Raw genomic sequence first — 25,083 nt, forward strand, 5'->3', positions numbered from 1 at the left:
ACCATTGTTTTTTCCCTTCTGATGGAAAGGAATAATTAAAGCCCAAAATAAGTCATGGGAGAAAGCTGCAATGTCTCCGTAACATAAGGGCTTACATCTAGGTCGCTCCAGCCTATCTTTACTCAAACCTGCCCTGGGGCTCCATGACTCAGAGCCTTCTCCAGCTCTTACCTGGAGAAGCAGGTGATGGTGCAAGACAAGACAGACAGTACAACGTAATTCAGATAACAGGCCAAGAAAGCAACTAAAATAAAAAATATAAAGCTTTGAGGTGTGTTGCAAACTAGCAATTAAACTTGTTACTGTGAAGCTGTTCCCTCCACCGACTGTGTGGGAAGTCATGAATTTCAGCACGCGAGTCAGCCACTACTTATCTTTGGACTGACAAATATGATTTGTGCCATCTACAGAGTCCCCTTGTTCTTCCCTGGCAAGTGAAAGGACAAATGATTGAACATGTGGAAAGGGCATTACAAGTTCCAGTGCTGAAAGTGAGGAACCTTTGCACTTGCATTGCTCCACCTGCGAAACCAAGCCCAGACCTTGTTTCATTTCAAACAAAACCTGGTATTTCAGAGTATCCAACACAAGACACTTCTGCACCAATTAACTATGGAGGGTGATGAAGACTGAGCAAATTGAACTACATATAAAATGATCAGCATAACCAAGAATTTTCTTTAACCCCTGAAGTCTACTAACATAGGACATGAGCTATGTTCACTTTTACGATGGTGTCATTTTAAAGTAAAGGAATAATTAGAAAATCCTTTCAAACATGCAATTAGTGTATCTGTCACTATTAATACTGAGACATTCAGCTTCAGAAAGGTCCAGAAGTAAGAACGGAGGAAGAAAGGAAGGGAGATTTTTGCAAAGGGATTTGAAGGAGAATAAAGTTTACATGACAAGCAGTGGAAGGCTACTCTAGTCACACGCTCTTGTTTAAAGATAAGAGCATGGCAGGAAAACAAAAGAGTAGATATGGGAAAGAACTGGAAAAGTATACAGGATGCCAAAAAGAAAAGGAAGGAGCTGTTCACAACTTTGAGAAAATGAATATAAACACGAAAGCAAAATAAAAAAGTATGTGTTGAATGCTGACATAAAATTTGAGAGAACAATGTAGCAGAAACAGTTTGGATATGACTTTAGTGACATTATTTCTAAATCAATACAGAAGATGCCACAATAAAATTGTTTTACAAGTAAGAAAAAAAGCTGTGCTTAATCAGGACTAGGCACACAGCTTCTCTTCTATCTCAGAAAATGTCTGGCACTCACAAAATGCCAGATATTCTCACTTTGGAAAGTCATATTCTACAGCCTGCAAAGAAAATATGCATTTCAGATCAGACAAATGTGAAGCATGGGAAAAACAGAAAGAGGAAAGCAAACCAACAGGCAGTCTTCTGATGGTGATAAATGGTAACCTCTGTGCTAGTTAAAGTTACTAGAACAAATGAAAAATTTCAGAGTGACCTGGGTATCGCTGAATTTTTCCATGGTATTTATACACTCCTTGTAGGCCACTATCTGAGCACCTGAAGGTTGATGTATTTTCTGACATTTTTACTCTGAAGAGTAAGGACCTCAAAACAACTCAAGCCTCACTTCAGGAGCAATTTTCTCAGAGATATGTTTGCTTGAAGTAACCTGGTTCAAAGTGAGGAACATATTTTCCAAATCAAAATCTCAAGCCATATGAGTTTTGCAACTGCACTTCGCACAGGTCTAACTCTGTTTTGTTGACGCTTATCACAGAGCAAGAGCTGCTCAATCAGACCTATTGCGCTGACAATGCAGAAGCAAGGCAGGCTGAGGTCAGAAACCTCTTCAGGTGCCAGAGCTATGGCTGGAAAAGGACGCACCCACGACAACCTTAGTGGCTCGACCACAGCCACAGCAGGAAACAAGTGTCAGAGCTGGAAAGAGAACACGGATTTCCTAATTTCTATAACTATGAAAAATGATTTGAAATTACTGATCCACCAACCCGCTCATTATGTAATTATCTAGTGAGAATTTCTCTTCCAGAGAAATTTTAATTATACATCTCTTCAAAGAAAATTCAACTTCTGCGCAGAATTTAATTGTTCAAGAAGTGAAATTCCTGTAACTTTTCTATTACTATGTGGCTTGCCACAGATCCTGCTCCTGCCACAAAACTGACCTGTAGTCCAAACTTCTGTCCTTCAAAGGGATCTGGGGGTAGTATCTGTATGCAAGCCAGCAAGGAGATGCAGAAAGCCCAGCTTCCTAATTTCACTTATAAGAAGCTTCTTTCTCTCTTTCTAATAACATTATTAAGCTCAGATTCAAAAACTAGGGTAGCATGCCCTTGTCAAAGGATTTCTGCAGCTAAATAGTATGAGCAGGAAATCCTTAAATCAAGTTTTGAGTCTTGAATATAAAATAAAAAATCATAGCTGTCACTGATATCTTTCCAATAGAAGTTACTTTTCCCGCATTTATTTAGTGAAGTGATTTCTACTCAAGGGCACAGACCACTGACTTTGTAATAAATAAAACATAGTTTATTACAAAACATGATGTTTAAGGCTTCTTAATCAGGTGTATTACAGAAATCTGTAATAAAAACTTTTTAAAAAAATCAATTGACCATAAGATTAAGTGAATTTAAAATAAAAACAAAAATGTATTTGACTCATCCTCCCCTTCATGTTGCAGCTTAAATCTAGATTTATTGGTTGACGTTGAGCCACTCAGCTTTTTTTATTTTTTATTTTTTTTATTAAAGTAAACTTACACTAAGCATTATCTACCACTGGAATACAGCTCTCATATTTAATCTTCAGTACACACCAGCCTAATAGAAATCTTGCACCCAGCTAAGCTTGACATATTTGGTTTTTGAAAATAACTTAAATGAACATAACTTACATATAACACAAAGATGTCTGAGTCAAGCTGATTTACAAAGCAGAAACCCAAAATCTTTTTTTAGAAAAAGAGGAAAAATGTGATTCATGCCTTTTTAAAAAATATATATAAATTTGCAATGTCTCTAACCAAAGTCAAAGGCATTCTTACTGAATACTTCAGTAGTGATTTTCTCAGTGTTCTATAAGTTAGACAAAGGCATCCTCTGAGTAATAAATTAAGCACCTTTAAAGCATAGAAAACATCCTTGGAAACTGAGGGTAAATTTCTGACTGTGATTTCATCCTATTTCTTTGACGAAAGAAACAGGCTCTGATAGCCGCCTCCCCTCTGCTCCCTGCATCTCGACTCCACCTTCCCGTTGTGCAGCCGTATGGTAAAAAAAGGACTGAAAAACTGACCCAACTGAAAACCCACCATGTTCCCAATTGTTTTTTGTTTTTGTTTTAAATGGATCGAACCCCTAAAACAATCAATTGCATGGTCATGCCAATAGCTTGGCTGGTACGATATAAAGGTGCAGTGTGGAAGAAGAGTTTTATATTGCTGCTGCTGAAGCATTAGTAGCATAAACAAGAAATTAAGTAACTGCAGAAACAAGTAGAGTAAGCAAATGAGAAGAAGCACTATGAGAAAGAACTCTGCCATCCCAACACATGCAAGCATAAGCAAAGTTAAAAAACAAAACCTTTCTCAGCCAACTTGGTAAAATATACTCTAGTGCACACTTATTTCTTAAATATCACAATTATAAAAGCCTAGCTTAGGACAGCATGCCTTTACACCGTCCCTGGCAGAAAACTACAGATCCTTCAGCTTGGATTAGTGACAGAAGAGACCAACATAAAATAAATCAATTGCTGTTTCAAGCTCTGCAATATATGCATCGATAGTTACAAGTCACCTGACAAGCAATTTTTGCTAATGATTCATCTACAGCTAGTATATTAACATAATCTCCTTGTGTTTTTTGATCATTCACATCTTTTACAGCAAGAAGAGGAAAACTGTATTTGCCAAAACTACTACATAACCAGTTTTCAGTGAAAGGGTTGAAAAGGTTCCACTTGAAAGAAGGAAGTCTCAGTTGGAGGATCTTCCTCCTTTCAGAAACCACGCTGAACACTGATAAGGAAATTAGTAGCTTCCCCAGATGCCCTTTGGACACCCCGTGCTAGTTAATAGTACTAATAAACATCACAAAAGTCTGTCTCAGGAAGCCTTTTCCCTAGGAAGGTGACTGAATAACCATGGCTGCAGAAAACCCACGACATTTCCTGGCAGGCAGCCCAAAAGCTTTTTATTACACTGCTGCCAAGATAGAGTTTGATTAAAGGTGCTTTGAGGAAATGGGTTTTCTTGCGTTGGATTTTTTTTTTTTTTTAATATACACAGAATAATTTACCTTTGTCAGATAATATGATCTATTCACACTCCATGCACATTTTCAGAAGTCTGTGTAAATTTATACTCGAAACAGTAAGCCAACAATTCTTTCAGTCATACAGCTGGGCAGTAGTCAAACCAAATTTGTCAGAGCAAAGGCTAGCATGAAGGAAGGAACAGCCTCTCACGGCAATTTTAAACACTGCTCGAACAACAGAAGTAGTGAACCAGCTGAAGCACCCTGAGGTTTATGCAGTCCCATGCAATTTGTTCCTACTCTGTTGAATACTACTTCAAAAAAGACAGAAAAGAGTCTTAAAAGTCATGCACCACTCATGCCACTTCCTCTTCCTGCTTACGATGTCTACAGTTGTTTAGCATACCTGATAACAACTCCTTTTGTAACTTCATAAAATATCTATACCCAGGCTACATTATGTTGTGAAAACAATGGAGGAAACAAGAAATGAAAGCAAGAAACATTCTTGCTGAGATATCATGGAGCAAGAAACATTCCTTTCACAGAGTTAAAAAATGAAAACAAACTAGTGTTCCTCTGTCACTAATACCCCTCTCTCCCCCCATGTGTATTTGTGGGGTGTCACACATCCAACTCTACCAATATCCTTTAACTGCACATCCTGTGCTACTTGGACTGAGTGGCATGTTTAAAAAAAAAAAAAGGCTCGTCTATATTGTTGCAGAGAGGAAAAGGTGCTATTAACAAGTAATCAATTAGGAAATCAGTAAAGGAGAGGAAAATGGCTGCAGAGACTTCTGGCAAGAATCAAACATACACAAGGCAAGGCAATCTGTACCAGAGATGACAAAACAAGAGACTTTACAATAGAAGTGCATTTAAAAGAGAAAGAAATTTAGCAACTATTTCCATTTTAAGAAGCAAGTCTTGATCTCAAGGAAATGGTCAGTGGTTTCCAAACTACTTTGCAAGGCTATTCAGGGCCCTCTACTTATTTTTAACCAGCCAACCAACCAAAAATTGCATTACAGTGGTCAGAGGTCTGAGAGAAGTTGAGGCTTGGTGGTACCTGTGGTCCAAAACCTTTGGTCTTTTGCCATGATTCCCAAAGCAGCCCATTGTTCTGAAGATGTGGAAATGAAGATGCCTTTGAAGCTCCAACTACACAATTTTAATTTCAGAAATAACACTGATTTATTCTGCGGGCTAAAGCAATTTGTTATACTCATTCACAATATTATTGTCTACCCAGACACATACAAATGATAGTAGGCAAGACTTCCTAACATGAAGGGTGTTTGGATACCCATAAAAGGCTACTACAGGGCATCTTATTTTATTAAAAGAATAAATAATAGTAATAAAAATAAAGAGACAATTGAGCTCTCAGAACTCAATTGACTCAAGCTGCTTTTAAGGATACAGCTTAAAATATATTAAGTGCTTGGAACACACAAAGAGCTACAACTCTGCAATACTCCATCACACAGAAATAGCAGTTAGCCAGCAAACTAAATCACGCTAACAGATATAGAACCACTACAGTAAATGAAACATTCAACACAAAAACCCTTAATATACCTTGAATAACCATAGTATCTTTAAAAAATAATAAATGAAATCATATTTTTTCTTTACAGTAACCGGATTCATTCAAGTCATTTAATATTGAAAGGCAAGGAAAAAAGTTCCTCTTATTAAACAAGACATTCAACCGTGTGTCAGTTTGTAAACTTCATTTTTCACCTAAAATTAGATTGCAGTTTCAATCTTGCAGCTATATAAATATACAAAAAGTATATCGGTCAATTCCATGACAGGACAAATACAGAAGAATCCCAGATCTCTTCACTTGTTTGGACAGTACGAGCACTATTATCTTAAAAAGAAATGCTGGTTACCCACTGTTTTGAAGAGTCACTGACAAAACTATGTTTTAGAAGCAGGAAGGGTTCCTGTTCTGGGCTACTCGTGCAACCACTATCCCACATATCGGAAAGGACCCTGTTCAATATTTAGATGAGTGCCAGTAGGCAATAGTTACTTACGCTTGTCAGCTCCTGCACTGTAAGTCCAATTCCTATTTTCCTTCAATATGAAAAAAACATGAAAATTCTTCCCAAAAAAACTGCCTCTAGATAACAAACCTTAAGGCTTCTTCAAAATGTGTGTCAAAATTGTCCTGACAATTGCTCTGACGGTTGCTGCTCACCGCATTTCATGGGAAGAGAATTTAGTCCATAGGTAGAACTGTCTAGCTCTTCCTTTTAACATGCTTTGATAAAGTCTGCTCTGTAAGCATTACAGATTTGAGTCTCCTCCATTCCTTTTATCAAATACCATTTTGAGTTTTAATTCCTTTTCAAATATGATTTATGACCTAAGGATCAGTTTAATGTACTGCTCTCAGACATGCCTGCAAACAACTTTATCCCTAAAGCCTGCTAAATCATAAGCTTCCTTTGTATTTTGCCACAATTATTTTTCCAAACAGACATTTGAATATCTGCAAAGGTCAGCACAGCTACATGCAAAACTAGAACAAAAAGATGCATGGGGGATAATAAAGGAGCAAAAACAAAATGTAACAACGTATGACAAAAAATACTCTTTGGTATATAACATTTAAAACTTTTCCAGGTAAAAATATTTCAGAATGCAAACAAACAGCTTCCTGTTGTCTGTATCATTACCTCTCCTTTCCCATTTGAAGGGAAGTGCTCCTTTCCCATGCTTATTTTTATTCTCAAAGTAAACAAGAAGAAAAAATCCTCTTATGGCACAGTACGTGGGAGGCCAAGTAATTGCAAGATTTCTTAAATCATGGTGTAGCTGTTGGTCCTACTTTCCATCTTTTCTACCACCATCTGTACTATTGCTGTTCTGTTTGGTTGTGTTATTTTTTTTTTCTTTTAAACAGTAGGAAGTTGAAAAGGGATTTGTATAAAAAAAAAAAGTCTAGCAGCAAATATGTCACCTGTGTTTTGCTGGAAGAGATGACCTTGCATTCACAGAGGCATTTTGTCAGATCTATTTTGTTGTAGCTTTTAACTGCTGGCTTACAAGACTTCATGCTAGAAATTAAAGGATTTTTTTAGTGGTATGTTGTAGATACCTTTTCCCCTGTGAAATAGTGGCAAATGCAGTCATGACAACAGAGGACACAACAACACCATAAGGAAAAAACAGCTCACCAGTGAAGAGCACAAGTCCCAATACTTTCAATTAAATATACGCACATTATTTTTTTATTATTATTTTTATAGTCTATAATTGCTGTGGAGTTGTAAAAAAAAAAATGTCAAAAACCACAAGCAATTCTGAAAACAAACAAAAATCAAACAAACAAATCAAACAAACAAAAACAAACAAACAAACAAAACCCACCCCACACTCAAACACCTTCTTTGGTTCAATTCCTTAAATTACTTAAAATGATTAATCTACAATAATACACGTATCAGCACAGAACCGAGACCAAGTGCTGTCCATCTCATGCAGAATGCAGATAACCGCAAGTTATTGCGGAACACCATCTGCTTCTCTCAGAACACCTTAACGGATCCTAATATCTGGAAGGAACAGGGAAAAAAAGTCCCAGACATACAGGCCTCTAGCGCTAGTCTATTCAAGGACATGTCCCTTACCAGTAAAAGGAAGTTTTCATTAGAGCCTATCTAGGAGATGAACAAGGAAGCTCCTATTGATATCGTCCTTAGGGGACAAACAAAATGAAACAAGACCGAAACAAACACAAACAAAAGGCAACCAACACAAAACAGATGAAAACGTTCCCTGCGATTGTCTCTCAGTGCAGGCTGGGCAGATCTTTTGGACCAGATCACCTCCTGAGGCCCCTTCCAATTGGAACCCTCCAGTAAGCCTTGAAATAAAAGCCTGGTAACTACATTTTCCAGTTAAAAGGTGCTAATCCTATGGAATTAACCCATATTTTGTCTTTGACTTCTTGTCGAGTATCAAAGCGGCATTTGCCTGAATGCATAATGTGAATGTTGCCAGTGCACAACAGCATTCAGGTTCATAAACCGCAGAAGAAAACACTCTGCCAAACACAGCAGAAGCCTGCTTCTCTCGCACTGCCCTTTACAGAAGGGGAACTGTGCAGGCACCTCAGGTTTCGCCTCATGCAATATCTTTTGCACATCATCGTGCTCGTCCATAATTTATCAAGAGGCTCAAACTCCACAGAATAGCAACTAGAAGGGAAATCCATAGACCCTTGTGCACTTAACATGACTAACAGATCAAAATCACGCAGCTAGGTTCATACGCACGTGACTGTTCTATCGCAACTTTTGGAAACCTCCTTGCCAAACAATTAAAATTGTCATCGCCTTCTGTTGATGCCACTGCAACAGCCCTTACACTCCATGCACACCGCCAGGACATTTACACAGTCCAGACAATGCCGTAAATCTATCCAACAAAGTGGTACAGAAAGTCACTGAGCGTTACAGCCACCTCTTGCTACTTCTGTTTTGCACCAGCACTACAGAAACTTGACTGAGGAAACTGCAATAATGCTTTGCTGTACACAGAGCTGCAATGTAGTCTAACGTATCAGATTTGGAAATGCAAGAAAAAATGTCCTATTCCTGAATATTAACAATGCTTCCTATCAACTGCTGTTTACTTGGCTGCTTTTTCCAAGCGGAGTTGGCTGTGCCTGTCGTGTTATGCAACCCGCAGCAAATCCACATGCCCACTGTCTGCCTGAGGTCTCAAGGTAACACAGCTGGAACTCACGCATCTTTCCTGCCTAAAGCTCATCTTTCAAATGCATCCGGACATTTTACTCTTTTTCTAAAACAATTAATTATACTGCATTTATTTCTACATTTTAATGATTAAAACCTAAGTACTTCCAACTCAACTAGATAGTGATATTGTAATATAATGTTATATTAGCTATAAAGTAGTACATTGTTAATGGCTTACTAGATATTTTACTTACTATGGGATGACATTAGATGAACAAAACCTGGTAATCTGTGGGTGGTGGTGGGTAGTTAATTGTTACTGAAGAAACAGAGCAGACTAATGGTGAAGCTACCAAAAATCCTGAAAATTTGTAAGCGAGACCCACACAGGCATCGAAGACTGAGTGATAGTATTACTGCCACCAAGCTTCGTTATACAGCAAATCACTAGAAGGACAAATACAACCTCAGAAAATTGTTTCAGACTGGTAATACAATAATGAAGATGAAGAGTCTTATATTCCCAGCACACCTCCTGTTCTCAGAGGTACAGTCACTCCTTTATGTAGCAATACAGGTATGCATACATCTTCCCAGACTGAAGTACATTTAAAGAACATAGCTGAAATAATTTGAATTGCATACTAGATCCTCTCATTACTTACTTCTAAGACTACCTGCTTCATTTTCCCTGCCCCCTTTTACAACTCACGAGAACACAAGTTTTCAAGCACACAGCTATTCAGGACCATTTCATTAATTAGTATATGAAATACTGTCCTCTTAAACAAGAAGTTCCAAAAGATTCATTGGTTTCATACAGAGAGTACTTAATAACTACCTAAAACCACCTTCAGCAAAATACCAGTGTCTTGCTACTTTCCAATGCTTCTTCCCACCAACGTTTTTCTTTTGTGTTACTACAACATCCAACTTAGATGACTCCCACATACGCGCTTGGTTCCGATCCTCCCATATGGAAAGAACTCTTTTAAAATCCTGTTGCCACATCTAATGCAGGTAGAAATACACGCTCTAAAGAAATCCAATCCCACACATTCTTCTCTCTTCATGAGAAATAAGTCAGACAGATTTTGCCATCCTTTGATTCAAATAGTCTGGGTATTCCTTAAGCTCCATAGCCATCCACACTACAAACAATCCTATTTCTGTCATCCCACTCTTCCTACTTGCATTAATCATTTTCTCAGCATCTTTCGCCAGGTTCTCAGCTTTTTGACATTCTTTTCTTAATAGAAAATAAACATCACAGTCATATAAAGCAAGAAGCGTGCGTGATGTATGTTAAACCAATGACTATACACAGGGATGAAGTGTCTGAGCACCCCTCAGAAGAAACATACCTATCTTAGGCCATCTTTCAACTTAATGGGCTGTGAAACAAACAAGGAATTAACATCAAACAGCGACATTTATAGGAAGGAAAACAGCCAACCTGTATCTTCCCTATTGTTTTTTTCTTTATACAATATTTAAACCCTTGTTCAAGCATCTTATTATGCCTTCCTTCTACAACACTAACCCTCTCCTGTGAAAACCAGTAAAAGTTTTAAGCATTTATTTTCCCATCAAACAGTCTCCTTTAGAAGAAGGAAACCCTCTGACTGCCAACAGAGTTGCTCATCTTGCTACACTCAATTTTTAATTTCTCTTAAGGGCAAACATATTTCTGAAAAGCTGGTCAGTGTACTGACAGAAAGAAAAGCAAGCATGCGTGACACATGGATTTGGAGCACTGATGCAGTCCTCCTAGTCTCAAGTCTACAGAAGACAACATACGGCTGCTTTAACAACCATGCTCAAAAACCTCAAGCCACCTTCATGGCAAAAAAATGACAGCTGTATTATGCCAAACAAGCTTTATTCAGAAGAGCATGTGCACGACTGTAACAGAACAGAAAAGTGCTGTCAGAGCTCGGATAGAGTAATTAATTTCCAGGTCAATAAACCTTGGTGTCACACCAACCCAGAGAGCACTCTCAAGCTGGCATTGAGACCGTCACCACAAGTTCTGTGCTTCAGACACGGATCTCTAACAGTGCTGTGTTTTTTAAAGGACTATAAAGTAATTTTCAAACCCTCAGTGAATGTACTCAAAAGCTTTTGGCTTTGCTTTGGACCATGGTAGCGGAGATAGGGGAAGAATGGAAAAAAAATAAATCAATTTTTATAAAAAGTGATGTAACAAATTAAATAAATCACTAGTGAGACAAATATCTTTGCCACTGAAATATAAGAGCATAATTAATGTAAGTTTTTGGACAAAATTGGGCAACATCTTTGATGTAAAGCAACTCTAACAAATATATATATATTAAAAAAAAAAGTTTGTAAATGGAGCTTTTAGCCATAATTTCTCTCCGTGAGGAAATACCAGAGAGGGGCAGGAAGCCAGCCAGCACTTCGATCACAACTGCCAAAGGCGATGCATCTCCCTGCCACGGCTGCACGGCTCTGCCCTGGCCACGCAGCACCCGCACGCCCAGCGGCACCCATCAGAAGCGAGGCAGCCTCTGACCGCAGCCGCTCTCGAGGGTTTTCCCCCTGAAAAGCCTCCTCTGTCACGTTTTGCTCCATTTCTCGTCACTTTCCAAGCCTTGAGCAGCCACTCTCTCCAGGGCTTTCCCCCCTGCACAGCCTCTTCGGTCGCGTTTTGCTCCATTTCTCGTCACTTTCCAAGCCGTGCACACCCACAGCGCTGAGGCTGCCCGGCTCTCAGGTAGAAGTGCGACGCCGGCCCGGCAGGTGGAAAGCCTTTCACGATTTCGCAACGTGAAGGAGGAAGCGAGGAAAAGTGCCGGTGCAGCAAAAGGCCCCGTCATTCTTCCGTGAAAAGAAGTTTGGGGGGGAGCCCTCCCGAAGGGGCCCCCAGGTAAGGCAACGCGCTTTCCTCAGCGCCAGCGTGGTTTCAAGAGAAAAAAATGAAAATAAAGACCACCACCCGAAAATACCCTAACACCAAAACCTCCCCAAAAGCCCAGGATCTTGTTAAAATCGATGAGCACGTTAAAAATCACAAGAAGCTGTGAGGGAGCCCGCAGCTCCGCCTTGCAGCCCCCCGTACCCATCCCGGCAGGACCAGGACCCCCACTCCTTCAAGCTGCCGCCCCCAGTCCCGGCCTCTTTTCCTCACGACCCCCCTCAGACCTCTCCTCACGGCCCCCCGGCACCTACCAGCTGCTGCCGGACCCACCGCCACATCCCCGGCGGCGCGGGTCGCGGCCCCCGCGGCGGGGCCCCCCGCTGGGCTGTCACCGCGCCCTCCGCTGTCGCCGCCTCAGGCCAGCCGCCCGCCGCGGCTCGTCCCCATGGCACGGGGGCCCGACGCCGATTAGGAGCGGCGCAGCCCCCTCGGCGCCCCGAGCCTCCGCCGCTGCTGCTGCCGCTGCCCCGCGGCCGCCATCTCAGGGCCGCCACTGAGCCCCGGCGGCTGGCGGCGCTGCGGCCCGCCCTCGGGAAGTGACGCGCGCGGGAGGGCGCTGAGGGGAGGCAGGCGGGGAGGAAGGGGAGGCCGAGCCCGTACCCCCCAGCGTCGTTATTTGTAACGAAGTGTGAAGAATACTCTGCGGCTTCGTCGTTTTTGTCTTTGTTTTCTTGTGGAAAAATAAGCGCGTGATGTAAAATAAAGGCTTTGGAAAGGGGTTGTGTGTTTATGTAATCTCTGCCTGGTGATGGGTGATTTAAACTGAAGAAGGCAGCACGCGGTGTGTTGGCATCTCAAAGCGAGCTACGCGTGCTGGAAGGATTTGGCGCTTTCCTCTCTCTTTTTGTGATCCTGGCAGCACTGTGCTAAGCCACTCTTCGGTTAAAATTGGGTGGTGGAAGGTGTTGCTGCCTGGCAGTGATCTCTTCCATGGCTTCCATTTTGCTCTGAAAGAGCAACCACTTGTGAAAACAAAACTGTTCAGCCTCAAATGGTTCCGACACCGACAGGCCTGCAGCCTCTAGGCCAGCATGCTAAGAATTAAAGGAGATTACTTTAAGCAGGAAAGACCTGGGTATTTGTGACCAAATACTGTTGCCACTAAAGTCAGGGACAAATTTGACACTGACTTAACGAAAAGTCTTGCTTAGTGTGAGGATCAGAATACTATTCCTCCCATCCACATTTGCTTCCAGCTAATTATGTCAGATAGCAACAAATCACCATCATATCTGTCATAGAGCTTATGTAGTATTTAGTGTACAGTTTGAAATTTGGGATATAATTCAGCCTTTAAGATGGATGATATAACGTCTGAACAACTGAATCTTGTGGTGAATGCTTATCGTTTAAGCATCTGCATTTAATTAGAGAAGTGCCCTTAAACAGTAGGGAATAAGACTGTTTCTATCAGGCACTTATGAAAGCTAATGTTAGCAAAACTCCATATTAAATGCTAGCCATTATTTCAAAACATTTAAATACATCAAAGCTGAGTTTCAAACAGCTTGCACTACCCTATTCATCTAATGTGAAGTCTAAAATAACAGAGTGATTTCATAGCTGTGGCACACTGCCTGGAGGATGGCCTCCAGCCAAAGCTTGGCTGATACACTCACTATTCTCCTGCTCCTCCTTGCTGATAAGATAAAAAACAGCATCCTGACCACAAGACTCTAAAAATCGCATGCCATTTCTCTGAAGTGTAAGTATATTTGCTGCTGTGTCCCTGCCAAATTTAAATTTGAGTTGCACTTTCTTCAAGCCTGTATTTCCACTGCTCATGGTTGCATTACGTAAAGCTACTTTGTGCTTCCTGTTCCACGTTGCTGTAATAGTACTATTGCACTAGACAAAACCTGAAAGCAATTTATGAATGGTTTGAACTTTGTGGTCTATATTTTTCATTTCAAAAATATATATTTTAGTGGATGAAAGTATATGGATAGGATGAAGCTATTTTGCTGTGTGCCACAGAAGACCCTGACCCCATTTCTTTCTGATATACGGCAAAATTCTATTAGAAGAGTATCCTTGCTTAGCATTCTTGCTAGTGAAACTTTGCACCTTTTAAATTGTTCCAAAGCCCATGCTAGACATTTATGACGTTTCATATAACCCTTGAGAGGTAGTTTTCAGGAGAAAAAAAGGGAAGCAGAATAGCCAACTTAGATATTGATGCACCAGTAACATTCCAGTACTTATCAAATCAAAGGTCAACTGTCTTTAAGTAAAAAGGTTCCCATATCGGACACCCCACTTTAAAATGTTACACTGAAGTCTCACCTGAATTCACACAGCTGTCTTATACAGGAAAAAAAAAAGCAACTGCAAAAGAAAAACATCACCCTCAGATTTGAAGATTAGGTTTAAACCATTGCTAAGGCTTTCTTGATTAGACTCCAAGATTTCCAGTTAAATATCCACAAGAGCAATGATTTCAGATGTTTGTTTAGCAAGATGAGGACACAAATGTTGTCTGATATAAAAATGTGTACACAAATATAGAAGCACACACAAACATTAGGTCCAGTAAGCTTTTAATTATATGTGCATGATTAATTCTTATTTAATCAATTGCACTATATCTAGGTTTATAAAATTAAACATTGGAAACCACAGAACCATTTCCTGAACATGCAAGCATGAACCTTACTCCCTGGGCTTTCTCTTGTGCATTCATATATTTCCATTATTCTTCAGTGGTGTTTGGGGGCTATTCTTCAGTGGGAACTGGTGAAGTGTTGGCAAGCCATACGGCTCCATACAGCATGTAAGGTCATACAGTGATGTGCAGCGCTGATGCCAGAAGGTGAATGGCCTCCAGCCTTTAAAAACTTGAAAGAGCACTGTAGCTGAACCTTTTCCCCTGCCACATCCCTGGATGCACCAGCCATATCCCAGTTTGCTGCTGCAATGCAAATGAAGCACACATTAGCAAACAGGCCTGTGTGGTCTGGAGCACTGGGTCACGTGGCAGGAAGGCAGCCCAGGTTTTGCAATGCAGCCAGGGAGCACCTGTGTCCTATGGGGCCAAACAGAAAGCAAACAAATGAAGAAACAAAACCACTAAGAGGACGGGAGCAGGGATGTAGGTCTGTGTCACAAAGGACAAGTAACAGCTCCTTAGAGTTCACTATTTTCCTGGTGGAGAATTCCTACCACTTGTTATTTTGAGTTTTTATTATTTTGTCATTTATTTAAATGAGTATTTTAATCTATGCATTTATACTTCTGTAACTATGCTGTGAATTAAAAATGTATGCTAACTAGAAAATGCCCATTTTGTTTCTAAGCTGTAGAGAAAAGAGGTGTCTAAGGAACACAGAGTTTCTTCTAGGCATCTTTATTCCACAGACATTCACTCATTGGCTGAAGTACCAATTATATATAGATAATCAGTGGCTTATTCTCAGTCACAACGCCCTTCATCTAAACACACATGTGAATTCTAGCCTAGAGCAACCAGTCTTCATGAGAAAAGTAAAGGTATCTTAGAAAATGAACTGAGCTTTTTAAAGGCAAACCTTGTGTATGATTTGTTATTCCTTTTTTGTACCCTGCAAGAGATAAGATCAGATCAAATTACAGTATGTACATGCTAAAAGGTGATGTTTCCAAGACTGTTACTAGAGCTAAACAAAAGTGCATTATTTTTTTATTTCTTCTTGCTACACATTCTTTGGATTACAAGCTGGATCCTAATGTAAAACCTCATCCTTCTATTATTGCTTTTCCTTTTCACTTGAAAGCTCTGTTTACAAGTCTTCAGCTTCTACTGAACATTTAAAGTGTGCCCTTTGCTTAATTTTATATAATTAACATAAAGGAAAATTGAAGAAGTTAATGTATTGTGAGTGAATGGGAATTAACAGAACTCTCCTGTCTGAAACAGTTAGGTAAAACCTTTTTAATAACAAAAACATGCTTCAGACCTCTTATTCTGCCAAGACCTCAGATGTTCTCCAGAAACAAGTCTAACCAAGTTTAAAATTATTTCCCTGTCTCCTAAAAAACACTTTTCCAACTACTTCATTTGTATGCCCATCCTCTTATAAGAATTTACTTTTGTAATTTATTTGATCAAGTGATTATTGGACACATCCATATGTAGCCCTTGTAAAAACTTGCCAGGCATAAAAGAATGCATCTCACAGTTGGGATTACTTAATAAACACTTGTCTAATAATATCTTTTACCAGGAAGGCTTTTTCCTGCTTTGTAGCATCTCAATTAAGAACACGCTTCCTGCCACGCGACCCAGTGCTCCAGAGCACACTGGGTAGGTAATAAAAGATTGAATTCCTAAAATTAAATAAATAATAAATGAATAAAATAGAAATGCTCAGACACAGTTAGGAGTGTGTAGGTCTCTTGACACTACTCTCCTAGGACACCACCCTGACTACTGTAATACAAACACTGACACACCTAGGCACGTTACTTTCAAAAGCAGCTTGAGATCTTATGGGAAAGGTATAGATAAATTCTGTTTACTGCTCTAGACACTCATTCTTGCCTTAACAGCTTAATGCAAAACAGTGTAAAATCTGCTAATTAGGAAATTCTCTGGGTAGCGGGATATAGGATTTCAAACACCCTCATGTAGAGGTTGAACATCTGTGTTTCCTGTGTCCTTGAGGACTGTTCGATCTACTAAATTTGATGGAGGTTTTCTGAGAGCACCTTCTGGTGCAAACTGTACAAGTCACTGTACAAGTCACATAAGTGGGAAAGAGCTTTTTTTTTTTTTTTTTTCCCCCCCCTCTAAATCCCATTAGGATTTAGATGTGAAGTAAGCTTGTCCTAACTAAGGGTACATCTATACTACAGTTTTTATGTTTCCAGGGCTCAACTTTTCTAGTGTTTGAGGTAGCTCATATAAAACTAGCTCAGACGTTCCTATACTACACTCAAATTACAAAGTTCCTCAAGATATTTCTTGCTGTGGTGTTGGCTGGCTTGTAGTCAACCTGAGTACTGAAAACCTGACTTGGGTGCCTATGGATCTTAACGCTTCCAGCCACAATGGGCTGTGATTACATAAGTTCTTCAAGGCTCTTCTCTCACCTCATCCAAGGATAAAGGCAAAACAACTTGGGAGTGCCTTCATTCAATGTTTTCCACCAACTCACCACCATTTCAGCATACGCATCACTGGCAAGTGACAGGATATTCCCTGAAACAGGTGAATCTGTCCCTTTCTCAGGAGTGTGGGAGATTAAGCTGATGGATGGTGACCAACTCTGTGTCTGCTTTGTGTAACCTTAAAAAAATAATGGTTACTCCCTCCTTCGGGAACATCTGTGACAAAAACACAGGGCTCCAGTGGGTCTAGAGTTAAGCAAATGCCTCAGCAAACAAGGCAGAGACAGCTTCGAGTGGTAAAGAAAATTCCAGTGCCTCATCTAAAACTGATACAGTCACCTTGGGCTTTAAAGGACAAAATATGAGATCTTTGCCAACGTTGGCCACGAACACAAGTTTCAGTTATATCAGTGGGTATGAGGTCTCACAGCTCAAGACAAAGTCACTAGCTTGCACTTACTCAACACTAGAGGCTGTACAGCATAGCTGGTTTTTCTAAAAGAGATGCATTTTATACAGCAAAAGCATTTATCAACAGCATTTGACAAACAAAATAAGCTGGCAAAAATACTTCTTCCTTCCAGTACAATGTTTACAGTAAAGTTTTTTGCACTTCAGAAATTGTGAATGAATCATACCACTAGCTGGTAGAGGTGTAGGTGCATCACCAGCAATGCCATGCAATGCCATACCATCTCCAAACAGCTGTACACCTCTCTCACTCCCTCAGGGTCCTGAGGGTGTTAATAGACCTCCATGGACCTCAGCAGCACCCCCAGAGCCTCTCCCCATCCTGCCCATGGGCCTGGGGACTTCATTTCAGCTCAGTCTGGGGCTGTACATCCTTACCTAATGATACGGTAGGATGCAGTGGGATGCATCTGGCCAGTACAGTCCTGCCCTGTTAGTCTGGGGTCCCTCCAGTATCCCCATGGGAGTTCCTGGCCCTTGCTGCACCCCATGCTGGTTTGTGCACTTCAGGCACGCTATCCTCACCTCCAGGCTCTTGTAATTTACTTTAGGTTAGCACTGATGTATTCTGAATAGTAACTGTGGTAAGGTGGGGTGGGGTTTTTTGGATATTTTTTGTTTTCCTCCTCTTTATTTTGGTGTCAGCATCCTGAAGTGTGGTTATACATGCTGTTCTTGGGGAATGGGACTTTTCTGTCTTTTAGGATGGAGTGCTGTAATTAAAAGACGGTTTTTAGCACAAGTTGTATTTTGTATAACGAGCTGGTTTTAAAGTGTATATATATATATATATATATATATATATAGTCTAATGACAGATTATGATACTACAGATACCGCAAGACCAACACACTGCAATTTTGGCTGAGCTACAAGAAAGTCACATACACTCAGAGTTTCAAAAACCTGCCTATAATTTCAGAGTCAAGCTTCATAACTAACCACAGCAATGAATAAAAATCACAGGAAGTGTTTAGTCCTTCTTAAACTGAAGCTTTGTAAATCTGAAACTGGGTACTCATAATTTTACTTTCAAAAATCCATTTCTGATATTCTTCTCTTGAAATAGGGTGCAGTAATGTAACTATCATGCAAGGATGTTTGCAATCTCTGAAGCCAACAAAATAAAAAATAGCTGTGAACATGACAGATGATGTTCCTGCAGCCATATGAGACAAAGAAACATATGGCTGCTGCATCTGAAGTTCTTACAATGCTTAATGTCTTCAAAGTACAGCAAAACATTGGCTGATTAATATAATTAGAACATTTTACAGATGATTCCTAATTATTTTTGCAAATGCAAATGATGATCCCGACATGTGAAATGTTGTGCTGTGCATGATGAATACTGAGCTCTCATTTTACTGAGTACTGTAATCAAATTTAGAACAAATGTTATATAAGTGCATAAGCAATCCTAATCCTAATCCTTTTTCTGCTATCTCACTTTCTCCATCTAGGTCTGCTGCAGCTGTAATTCTATAAGTCTCCCATATTTGGTGATTTCCCTGCATATTTTTATTTTCCTTTCCTAATCTCCTGTCTCTTTCTGAAAGCAGAAGTTTTTAGTTGATAATGGTTGTCATAGAATGAGAGGTCCAGTTTGTAGCCTTCTGTCAGCTTCTTTATGGTACTGTATGTTTGATCACTGCAAAGGTACTTTACTGATGCTATTGCTATATTGGGGCCCAGTCTTGTGAGATGTTGAGCTTCACCCTGCAGAATTACCTATTGGAAAAAAAAAATCTAGAAGTCCTTAAACATTTTTGACTCTGTCCTAACTTGAATACCAATAGTTTTCACTGTTTTATTAATATCTGTAGAGGCTGGCTGAGGATATGTCTACAATCCATAGTTCAATGTAGCTAGAAGATACCAAAGATAACTATAAACAAACTAATGTAATAGATCAATTCTAGCTTTAGAGCACTAAATTCTCTGTGAGCAACGTGACCTTGTTTCTGATTTTACTGTAGGGTTGGTGGCACTGGTATAATGAGAGATGATTCACTGGCTCAGTGAATAATAACCAGAAGGGACATGATCCTGGACAGGCTTAAATGCTAGACTCGTAAGAGCAAGGGAGAGGGCACTGATAATTGTGTGTTTTGTGATGTATTTCCAGAAGATGTTTAGGATTTTACAAGCTTCATAAAAATACACCAAAAACTTTATAAAATCATTCACATATCAATTAAATAACCTTATGGCTTTTTTTTTTTTTTTTTTTTTTTAATTTCAATGAAAAAATCCCTTTTATTGAATTGTATCATTTATTTGAAAAACTTCACCGTAGCAAAAGCTAAGCATTACAGATAAGTGGTTCACAGCATATAATTTATCCAGTTAATTTCATTTCTTTGTATTTGTCTACCAATTGCTTATAATTTTATGCAATTAATTCATTACATGAACCTAATTGCTAAAATAGCTATGAGATTGTCTGGCTGAAATAAATGACTGAGTTTGCATTAACTTGAGTGGGAACAGTGCTAGGCCACTGGAGGCTTATCCCTGCTCTGTAGATATTACCCAAGTTATTCTTTGAAAGTACTGAAAGAGCTGTTTTACGTTTGATATATTATCCCATCTTTTTCTTGCTTGCTAGAACACACACACACACACACACACACACACACACATATATATATAAAATTTTTAAACAGAGCATATACACATTTATAAAATGGTGAGTAAGGGTACTGCAAATATTCTCTGGGTTCATTTCTTTTTATTTATTTATTTATTGTTTGTTTGCTATTGTGCCTACCCATGAATACCTGTGCCTACCCATGTTTGCTAAAATATATCTGTAAGAAAACCAACACAATCACTGTAAGTGCATTTACAAATTGAAATGTGTATTTATAATAATTCTTTCTGTGGAATCCACATAGATGAACTAAGTGTTCTTTTGCCTTGCATAACTAACCTTTAGTGTTGTGAGATTTAATATTATCTGGTCAGAGGCTAAAAGAACACAGGCAGTCAAAAACTTGGTGCCTGACAATGTTAATAAGAACTCAGGTGTTGATCTTCTTTTCTAGTAACACCGATTAATTTAATTACTGCTATTGCACTTTCCACACAAATCAGGCTTCTTGATTTCACAACTGGGACTGTAGCATCATGGTGATAATGATGGATCAGGTGGCAGGATTACTTGTATTAATTATATGGAGGCTTCAAGTCTAATATGAGATTACGGTTAACAGTACAGACTTCTGAATAATGAACTTACTAGCCACTTGATACTCCATAGATTTCATGGCTGATACTATAGCCCCATGCTGAAATGTAAGGGAGCAACTCAGCATACAGTACTCAAACATATATTATTAGATGAGGAGCAATAGCAAACACAACAATAGCATTTCCTAGTTTTTAAATAATAATTTCCTTTTGTTTTGCTCTGTTTGTTCATTCTGTGATAATTTCACAAAAAGACATTCAGATACTTCAACATCATGGAAATCAGTTTTGAGTTAAGCAACTGTATTCTAGAAAATAAAATGGACACAGGTCTTCCAGCCCCACACTCCTACCTGCTCTCATCTGGACTTACTAGCTGGTCACCTCCTTTCCAAACTGGCAAGTACCAAACAAAGCTGATACTTTAATTGAGGCCTTATCTGTGCTGCACAGAATGGAAAAATCATTTCACTTATCTTGCGTACATTTGTATAAGACATAACAAGATTTTTTTTTTCCCCCATAACTATTACTCTGCTGACTACTGGTGAATGTATGACATGTTTGACCGTTTTTCCCTGCAGACAAGTTATACCTAATATTCATGCAATTTATTATTCTTGACTAATTTCTATTTTGTCATTGATTGCTTTTTTTTTTTTTTTTTTTTTTTTTTTTTTTTTTTAGAACTACTCACTACTCAGACTATTTATCTAGTTTACCAAGATGTTTACTGATGTTTTGAGTTCTGCTCACCTTCAAAATGCCTCCCACCTTGGTAGCATCTGCAAATACAGTAAAACAGTATTCCCTAATCTGAATACTTAATGAAGATACTGATTAGTATTGGACCCAGAAGAGATTCCCACAAGAACCACTTTTACATTTTCACAATGAAAATTGATTTGACCAGCACCAATTCTTATTATTAACCTGGATTTGAGTTATCCATAGAAAACAGTTTTCAATGCCCTGGAGCATTTCTTGAGATAAACAAGATTTTGGGATAGTCAAAGAATTTATTACAGAGCACACAGATGGCTAAAACAGTTGTTATTGAACTGTGTCATCTCTTTGGAGAAATGCCACCTGAAAGTACCTGAAACAACAAAGTGCATTGCCCAACTTGTGCATTTTCAATGATATTCTGCAAGGTAAAGGTATGTGGTGCCAGCTGAGTTAGCCCTTCTGTTTATTGCCAAAAAGATATTGCAGGTGACCCAGAAAGTACAGCAGTTAACAGTTGTGGTTAGATCATCCACACAGTTGCTAAGATCCCTTATGTTCCTTTTTCACTTTTTCTCATTTTGTTGTATTTCCAGCTAGGTGTTGGATTTACGCAACCCTCAGGAATACAAATCTAGGCTGTAAAACTACCGTGTCTGTCAGTCATATGTTGTCAGACAGCACATATTTCTCATGACATTTCGGGATAATGATCAGAGAAATGGAGGGACCTATGAGCACATTCAAATTTTTATTAAAACCAATTCAAATATGGTTTATTTATTCTTAATAGGTTAAGTGGATTTTTCTTTCTTGAATTTACCTATCTTTCTGTTTCAACCCATGTATCTTTTAGCTGTATAAGGAAGTTGGAAATTGGCTATATGAAAGCACACATAAATTAAAGGAAAAAATCCATTTTAATAGAAAAACTATTGCTCAGCAAAGAATACATAAGGAAAGATTATAACTCTTTTAGTTCAGATTTGAGAATCTGATTTTCATTGTGAGGTTAAAGAACACTACTAAGAGTATAATTTAGATATCAGATTTACCTGTTCTCTTCTCCTGCCAGCCCGTATTTGGTTTCAGGGCTTTAATGTTGACTGTTAACCTATTTAAATATTCACCAACAGCCTTCTGCCAAGGTAGATTAATTCACCATCTCATGTCCCTGTCAAGTTGTCAATTTGTCAGATATTTTTCAGGTGCCAGTGCCCTTTAGAGTGACAATAACAGTATACAGCTGAGCAACAGTTTCTGTTAGTATCTCCTATAACAGGAAAGCTCTCAAATAGTTGAGTAGCTAAAGTTTTCTGTCCGGGCAGTTCTGAAGAATAAAGTCTTTTAACCATAAAGCAAGAAGTGTACACAGAAATGAACTGATGCACATCTTGTTTGATTTATGACAGTTGGAGATTGTAATGACAATATGAATGTTACCTTTAAAGCCGAAGAAACACTGTCATTTTTTATACTCATTTTATTTTTCATCCAGAACTGTGAAGAAAGGACATTAATATTAGTTATGGTGAAGGATGACTCCAGTGGTGGCTAGAATTAATCCTGTGTCAGTCATTGATTATATACCGAATCATTAATTTATTTGACAATGTTATAGTTTGTATCAGTGTCTTAAAGTACACCAGATTTCTTTTGGTTGCCTCAACTTTTAGGAAATGTTTCTGCCACTTATATCCAAAACATTCAAGATACAGTTCTGTAATGGATTAAAATATATTTAATGGTGGAAAAACAGTTGTTTTTATATCTCAAGTACTCCCAGATTCCAAATGACTATTAAAAACACAAATTAAATAAAATGGTTTTCCAACCAAGGAAGCTCTGTTAAAGTTCATGGAGACAAAGGTGTACTTATATATTTTGAATGTATTTAAGAATGGTGGTCATCCAGGAAGAAGTCTAGGTAAGCCAGTGAAGTCACAGTAGGGGTGTAAAATTCAGACCCTTGGGTTTCCAGACATGATAAAACACCAGGAGCTGTTTTATCTGAACATACCATAGAGGAAAAGGATTCTCTTATGAATGTGCCTGAAGGCATATGTGATGTGAGGGTGAGCAGAATACACTCCAGTCTGACAGCAGGTCAGAGCCTTAACTGCAGCTACAAACATCCCAGAAAGGCATTGCCAGAAGGTGGTAACCTCAACACCGCCTTTTTTAAGCAGAAACCTCTCTAAATCCATCTCCAAGGACATGCACACAAAGGCTCAGAAGAAATTCAGCTCTAGCTGGAAACTGAATTTTTTACCTAATTACATAGAGGCCCAGACTTCTGAGAACCCACCAAATTTCCATCAGTTTTGTTCCAAGTCTAGAGAAGACATCAGTCTTCATTTAGTAGTGCACGTTGGAGACAGAAAAGCATTTAATGCACGTCCAAAAAGTCTTATAAACGAGATTGTTAGCTACATTAAAAAAGATGACTAAACACACACAGATGTGCATAGTTAAAACTACTCCCAGCTGTCTGACTAGGAATGATCTGGGCAGATATCCTATCCCGTTTGCTAGAAGTTTGGGTATAGTGATTGATTGCAATGCAGTCTGCAATTCTATTTGTAAGGTGCTGTGTTAGCAAATCTATCATTAAATAAATATGACACAAATGTAATTCTACACGTTGAGGTAATTCCACAAGACTTAGGATGTGTTACAAATTGGTACGTGGATACACTGTACTATATAAGATCAAATAGCTAAGGCTGCAGCTGTAGTGTATACATTTCTGTTGTGGTAAAATGATGCTACTAGGATAAGAGCAATGTAAAAAAGTAAAAGAAATAATAATAATGATAATAATAAACTGACAGATCCATATTTACTGGAGAAAAAATCATCACTTTTTATTTTTTCTTTTTTCATTTTTAATAGAGGCTGAACAATAATGCTTGAACTGGAGGGGGAAAGAGAAATAAATGATGTGGAGATAGAGAGAGGCAGTCTCATAGGAGATCAAATCTAACATCCATGGAAGCAAATCTCCTTCTGTCATCCTCAAGCTCTAATGGTGCTACTACAGGCACTCAGCCACACACAGGAACTAGATAACATAGGAGCATTCAGGACCAAAGTGAATGGGGTACAATCATTTTAATACCTAAACCAAGCTCCAGAAGAAAACTTGTCAACTAGTTGTTTGTATTTGTTCATATTTTTTGTTCATCTTGAGTCCATAGGGTAGTGAGGTGGCTGCAGCAACAGTGTTTTGTGAAAGGTCACCTAGTCCCTAGCCTCCTAACACCTTGATTAAAGGAAATGCCAGTTGTTCCTACAGAAGTCACAACCTGGCTCCAAAATATTACCTTATTATATTGTCATCTGTTTGGTTACAGCTCTCCATTTTGTTCAAATGGCCAGTGGAATTCAATTCCTCTGGTTCTGACAAAAGTTAACAACTCTTGACTAAGACCATACAGAATAAACTCTTAAAATCACAGGTATTTTATTGCAGATCTGCAACATACAGGTGCTCTCTGAGGTTCTGCACACAGACCAAGAAGCAACAGGTTGTTTTGAAGGTTGTGGGAAAATGTTCTGTTCCAGTCTTCTCGTCAGGGTCCTCCATGGCCTACTGAGTTTGGAGATTGGGGTTTCGTGTTTTGTCATAATGTTTTCATGATGTTTCCACAGTTCACTTTTTAGTG

The 25,083-nt window shown here is 39.0% G+C and overlaps 1 protein-coding gene across 7 annotated transcripts in view; it reads right to left on the minus strand.

Annotated features, from left to right (window-relative positions):
• Positions 1-12,450, minus strand: part of ATP11B (ATPase phospholipid transporting 11B (putative)) — a 61,403-nt gene extending 48,953 nt beyond the window's left edge. For all 7 annotated transcript variants that reach the window (XM_084528777.1, XM_084528776.1, XM_084528774.1 and 4 more), the window contains exon 1: positions 12,187-12,450. In XM_084528777.1, coding sequence (XP_084384903.1) covers positions 12,187-12,213 — 27 coding nt within the window. In that variant the 5' untranslated portion in view covers positions 12,214-12,450. The remainder of the gene's footprint in view (positions 1-12,186) is intronic.
• Between the last annotated feature and the right edge of the window lie 12,633 nt (positions 12,451-25,083).

The sequence above is a fragment of the Aythya ferina genome (assembly GCF_964211825.1).
Source record: "Aythya ferina genome assembly, chromosome: 9".
NCBI classification, from domain to species: domain Eukaryota; kingdom Metazoa; phylum Chordata; class Aves; order Anseriformes; family Anatidae; genus Aythya; species Aythya ferina.